Source organism: Stegastes partitus, unplaced genomic scaffold (assembly GCF_000690725.1).
Source record: "Stegastes partitus isolate 25-593 unplaced genomic scaffold, Stegastes_partitus-1.0.2 Scaffold1094, whole genome shotgun sequence".
NCBI classification, from domain to species: Eukaryota; Metazoa; Chordata; class Actinopteri; family Pomacentridae; genus Stegastes; species Stegastes partitus.
Genome location: NW_007578825.1, coordinates 8,779 through 15,379, shown reverse-complemented (window position 1 = coordinate 15,379; position 6,601 = coordinate 8,779). Strand labels below are relative to the sequence as shown.

At 39.9% G+C, this 6,601-nt stretch overlaps 1 protein-coding gene across 1 annotated transcript in view; it reads left to right on the top strand.

The window, feature by feature from the left end:
* The first annotated feature begins 1,367 nt into the window (after positions 1-1,367).
* tcea2 (transcription elongation factor A (SII), 2) overlaps positions 1,368-6,601 on the top strand; it is an 11,979-nt gene continuing 6,745 nt past the window's right edge. The window contains exon 1 of the mRNA XM_008296018.1: positions 1,368-1,608. Coding sequence (XP_008294240.1) covers positions 1,540-1,608 — 69 coding nt within the window. The 5' untranslated portion in view covers positions 1,368-1,539. The remainder of the gene's footprint in view (positions 1,609-6,601) is intronic.

Here is a 6,601-nt window from a genome sequence, read left to right as displayed (position 1 = left end):
CTTTTGAAAACATGCATCACTTTATATTTTTCGTAAAAATGTCTTGATGGTGGAACATTTCTAAGAAGCTGCTCTTTACAGACTTTGTTTCATTTATATTTTCTACGTTCACACCTTTTCTTTTTTTTTTTTAAACCTATTTATTATTTTACATATATATATTCCCTATTTTGTCTCTGTTCTTTTTTCAGCCTGCTGCAATGAAATCTCACTGTGATGTGTGCGCTGTACCGTGTCAATCTGAAATGACAAATAAAGAAAGTCAGAGGAACTAAGAGGTCTAGAGACAGACAAGTTCTAAAATGGGTTGAATTTATGTTTCTTCACGAGCTGAGGCATAAAACTAAACATCAGAGAAATAAAGCATCAGAATAAAAAGCATCTAAAGCACATGAAAGCCTGTTCAATGAAACACATATTGCAAATTAAACATGTCACACGATGCACAAACTCACTGAGCACTTTATTACTTAGAAACAATCCAACACAATCCACTCTTTACTTAGTAAGTGACACAACCATTGTTTCTTATCAAGAGGTTCGTGGGAGGTTGCACTAGACTGAAACATATTTCTAACATTTTGTTTTGCTATGTGGAGCGAAAGCAGAGACAATATTAGTTGTCACTGAAAAAAAAATTGTCATTAACAAAAATTATGTCATTCAAACAATTTTCAGATTTTTTTCTTCATGTCTGCTTTCAATTACATTTTTATGGAAGCCTGTTTCTGCCAGTGAAAAAAAAGAGTCATAATTATGACTTTTCTTTATCTCATAATAATGACTTCTTTTTTTTTTCCACTGGCAGAAACGGGCTTCCATACATTTTTTTCAAAGACAAATCTTTTTTTTTCAATGACAACTCTCTGTTTTAGCTCCATACTCTTTCATATTAATGGGATGGATGTAGTCCAGAGTCCAGAGTTTAGAAATAAATAGAAAATAGGATTCTGACAGTGTTTACAAAAGTGAAACTGTTAAAACAAAATGCTGGATGAGTCTATAAACAATAAGTTTTTATCATAAGGAGATCTGATTCACCTGCTTGTGTGATTTTAAAATCCTGACCAGGTGAAACTTGCTTTATAGAGGTAAAGAGAAAGATTTCAAATGTATTTTTTCATTTATTTTTAATTTTCAGACTTCAGATTTTCATTTTTTCATTTTTTAATTATTATTGCACCTTGAGATGCCACTTGATTTTAAAGTGTGCTATATGATTATTAAAAATAACGTATAAATACCTAATTTTCTCAGTCGGACAGCAGAGTTTTATTCCAGTGTCCTTTCTAAGTTTTGGCCAAAAGAGAGGAAGAGACTCCATCTCCCATCATCCCACAGTGTCACACAACAACAAACGAGAGGGAGGCAGCAGCTGGGGCAGAAGGAGACAGACAGACGGACGGACAGACAGCCTGAAGAGAAGCAAAGGGACAGAGTCTGGGAGAGTTTAGTGGGTTTTTTTTTCTTCCCTTCTTCCACATCAATGGAGGTTTTCTCCGCAGCACAGGAGCACAACAAGTGACAAATCCGCTCGACATGGCCAAAGATCAGGAAGTGGAGCGCATCGCCAAAAAGCTGGATAAAATGGTGCACAAGAAGAACACGGTGAGTTGCTGCATCCGCAAAAAAAAAAAAAAAAAAAAGCCACCAGCCGACCGGCCATCAGGTGATGAGCTCTACCTTTAGCCGCTGAGAGAGCGAAGCTTCTGGAAGCACGCAGTGAGCGTGACCCGCTGACCGACCGACGGCTTTCTGCTCCTGTTGTCCGACTGATGTTTGGGGGAAAAAAGCTCCGAAATCACAGCAAAAAGCGAAAAGTTGCCAATTAAAGCAGCCGCACCTGGAAGCTGTTACCCAGTCAGCTCACTGTGGTGGACTCCATCAGCTCACTGGAGGTTTTAATTCACAACATGTTTGGTGTGTTTTCTGCAAATCATTGGAGCCTGATGTGCTGAGATGTTTAAAACTGTAGTTTCTACCAATATATTAGACAGCAAATAGACAAAAACCCCAGAAATAACATGAAGTAATTTGTTTTAAACACACATCTGCTATCATGATGAACCTTGGGACAGGTGCACACACCTACAGTTGGAACCACAAGTTTAGAAACACTATAAAAAGACATAAAACATTATTTTTTCTCTGATATTAAAACTTTTCCTGTTTTATATAAGTTAGGATTACCGACATTAGTTCTATTTGCTAAATGCCAGAATAATAATAATAATTTTTTACTACTTTCTTCAAAGTCAGAAGTTTCCATACATGTCTGTAGTATTTGGTAACGTTGCCTTTAAACTGTATGACTTGGGTCAAACATTTTGGGTTTCCTTCCACAATCTTCTCACAACAGTTTGATGACTTCTGGCCCATTCCTCCTGGAACTGAGTCAGGTTTGTTGCTCCACACACCTCTTCAGCTCTGCCCACAAGTTTTCTCCAGGATTGAGATCAGGGCTTTGTGGTGGCCACTCCAGAACACTGACTTTGTTGTCCCGAAGCCTCTCTGTAACTAATCTGGTGCTATGCTTAGTGTCATTGTCCATCTGAAGACCCATTTAAAGCTTTAGCTTCCTGGCTGATGTCTTGAGATGTTGCTTCAATATTTCCACATAATGTTCTTTCCTCATTAAGCCATCTATTTAGTGACGTGCAACAGTCCCTCCCACAACATGATGCTGCCACCCCCGTGCTTCACAGTTGGGATGGTGTTCTCAGACTTCAAGCGTCCCCCTTTTCCCTCCAAATGTAACGATGGTCATTATGACCAAACGGTTCTGTTTTAATTCATCAGACCACAGGACATGTCTCCAAAAATGAAGGTCTTTGTCCTTGTGTGCATTTGCAAACTTTAATCTGCTTTTTTATGTTTCTTTTGAAGTAATGTCTTCTTCCTCTCTGAGCAGCCTTTCAGCCCATGTCGATACAGGACTGGTTTCACTGTGGTGAATGACTCTCTGACCAGCTTCAGCAGCATCTTCACGAGGTCTTTAGCTTTTGTTCTGGGATTGATACGCACATTTCTCACCAAAACACTTCATCTCTGGGACACAGAACCCGTCTCCTTCCTGACCGGTATGATGGCTGGACATTCCCATGGTATTTATACTTGATATAATTGTCTGAACAGATGAACGTGGAACCTTCGGGCATCTGGATATTGTACCCAAGGATGAACCAGACTTGTGGAGGTCCACAATTCTCTTCCTGATATCTTGGCTGATTTCTTTAGATTTTCCATGTTGTCACAAAAGGAAGCAGTGTGTTTGAGGTGTGCCTTAAAATACATCCACAGGTGTGCCTCCAATTAACTCAGATGTTGTCAATTAACCAATCAAAAGCTTCCAAAGCCATGACATCATCATCTGGGCTTTCACAACTAGCTTGAAAGCAAAGTAATCTTAGTTTATGTAAAGTTCTGACTTTGAAGAAATTAGTAAAAAAAAAATCTCTCTCATTATTCTGGCATTTAGCAAATATGAATAATTTTGGTAATCCTAACTGACCTAAAACAAGAAAAGTATAATATAGATATAAATAGATAATTTATTGCCAACATAATGAAAAACACAGACTGAAAAATAAAACCCAGAGACGAATGAAGGGCGAAGCAGCTGCCTCACACTGAGGTTAAGGTTTCGAGTGGCCGTCTGGGACCAGGTCCGGTCCAGACTACGCAAGGTGACGGATGCTTGACGGGCGTACGACTGGGCATTGTCACAAGACTGAGGTTTCTCTTTAGGGTGTCTCAGCCTTTGAGGTGGAAGCTTGGACATCGAGTGGGAGCTTGGAGTAGACTAGAGGTCGTCTACGTCAAAAAGTAGCCAGCTGAGGTGGTTCCTCCAGGGCACCTTCCTTTGCACCATTTTGTGCAGCTAGGATGAGCTCCTGGGGTAGAACCAGAACTTTCTGAATGGATTGCTTATCTCTTCTGGTTAGGGAACACCTTAAAATCCACTGGGAGGAGCTGGGAAATGTTGCTGTGGGGGAGAGAAGTCTGGAATGACCTGCTCAGCCTGCTGCCACAAAGTTAGCAGAAGAAAAAGCAGGGATGGTTATCGGAGTTATCGAGGCCTTTCAGTCGGATCTAAGCTCTGATCTCTTCCACCAGCAAGGTGTTCATGTCCACACACCTGATGCTCACTGGGCGGCTTTTGTGTTTTGGACCCCTTTGAGCAAACTCCAGCGACTGTTGGGGTGAAAATCCAGGAGACTTTCATAAATAGTCAAACCAGCTTTTCTCTTTTCTTCCGATCTGTAGCTGCAGGATTTTATGCCACGATTTGCTGGATAAGCAGGTGTTTAGTCTTTCTGTTGAAGAAATGGCTTTCCATGTCATCTTTACATCAGTTTGATGTATTTAATCCTTTATTGTGAAGCCAGTTGGATGAACTGAATAAGACCTAAAGAAGCTCCATCACCACATACGAAAAAAACCCCAAAATCATTCAGTCTTATCAGTGAGACACTGCAGCTGTGTTTTCAGTGTCTCGTTGTTTTATGGAAGCCATGTTTGTTTTCTTTTAACATGGAGAAATGAAACTTGGGCCTCAGAGTAACAGTCTGAGATTGAGAGTTATGAATAGATCTATTAATAATGCAAGGATACAGACGCATTAATAGTTTGACGTTCTCCTTTGCTGCTTTTATTTACAACCCTCCTTTCCTTCACCTCTCATTCATCTGACCGCCTCTCTGCAGCCAGATCTGCTTCCTGCTTTACTTTTTTCCCTCTCTTCTCCTTTTTGGTCTCATTATCTTTGCATGCTCTGTCATCTGAGTTGCTCATGTGGCAGCTTGGGAACCTTTCCAGCTTTTTCCCTCGCTGATAGAAAACTTTACTTTCTATACGTTTTCCACCATCTTCAGCAGCTTGTTCTGCCTGAACTTGCTGTGCTGCTGCTGCACAAACATCCCCTTTGCTTGTGCGGTTGTTGGATTAGTTTAATTGGTCGGAGTAAAGTTGCTGGTGTCGCACATGGAAACTTCTTTGTCTTTATTGTGGCCAATTAAAAGCTGAGCAGAAAGTGAGACGTTTTTGTTTAGCCGTGTGCAAGAGCTCCACCTTGTGGCTGCACTGATGTGAATCGTTTGGGGGAGATTTTTTTAATTGGTAGAGATAAGATGTGGTAGAAAAGAGAAATACACCATGTAGAAGCAAAACAGAGGAATGCTCCCCGTGTCTGTACTTTCTTCTTTGATGGCTCTTTGGGTCATAAAATAAGAGGCCTTCAGGTTTAGGCTCAGTGTTTAAACTCGTCTCAGTCTGAAGTTTGGAGAAATTCTTTATTTAGAGCAACAAAAATACCAAAATAAATTAAAAGTACAGTCCATGGGCCTCCTAAATTTTACCATTTTTTAAAAATTTTTTATAAACATTTGCACATGTGATGAATGCATTTACCCCTCGTTTTTTGTTTTGCTGGTAAAATCCAGCACTGGTCAACCTTCCATCAGATCATTTCAAAGATGTCAGTGGTTATTTGAAACCACTTTGCTACAGATGAGGGATCCCCCTGCAGCCATCTTAGCCTGATGTCCTTTTTTTCCTGCTGCTATAAAATACTTTCAGTAGATGTCGGAGACTCCTTTCACTTTATCGGGGAAATCCTGCAGGTACAGAACGAGGCAGGTTTCCATCTTTCTGAAATAATTGGATTCTTGAGCAACCCAAGAAGATATGAAAATGGTTTGCTTCACCTTGACAATTCTCCAGTAGCTTACAGGTTTTCTTAGTTGTACTGATTGAAGTTTGGGAGAAGTAAGAAAACAAATTTTCCAGCAAAATTTCTCCCAGCTCTTGTACTGTACTTACTGTACAGTGTGTTGTAGATCTTTGTCGTTTCTCCAGTTTTGAGCTCATCTTCTCTACTGTAGTCTGTTGTATGTGCTCTAGAACTGGCATTACAGTTTAGTTTGTGTTTTTTCGCCTCCATGCTTGTACACACAGGTGACTTCCATTTAGGTGCATCATGATTTTGAATCTTAGCTTTATTTTAGTTTTTTTTTTTATGTTTGCCTACTTAACAGAAGTGATCCAGTTCTAAACGGTAAATATTGTAATTGGGTCCAGTTTGTCCATCTGTGGATTGGCCTGTGTTTTATCCCCCAATAACACTTGTACAGGAACATCCTGATTGTTAGTTTCTATGTCTCTACACTGAACTTCTGCTCCACTGTCTCACCAGGAGGCCTTTGGTTTTAGCTGTGAAGCACAGTAGTGATATTTAAGATTTGGCAAAGACATACCGCCTCTATCGTTACTCACTCAGAGTGTTGCACATTTGATTCTTGGCTTTGGTACCATTCCAAATGCTCTGTGGTGTTTGTTTATCACATTCACTGAACTGCTTGGAGCAGACTTGGCAAACAAGGACAGAAATATGTAACAGCTTTGGCAAGATATTAATCTTAATAGTTTTATTCTGTTACTAACATCTACTGGGAGTTTGAACTATCGTCCTAAAACATCTTTATTTTGGTGTTCACAGGATTGTAGCTGTTTACATAAATAGTATTGAATTCCTGCGTGATCCACACCTTATAGTCTTAGGATTCAAATTTAGTAGAAAGCTCTGTCTGATGTCTGTGAAGAT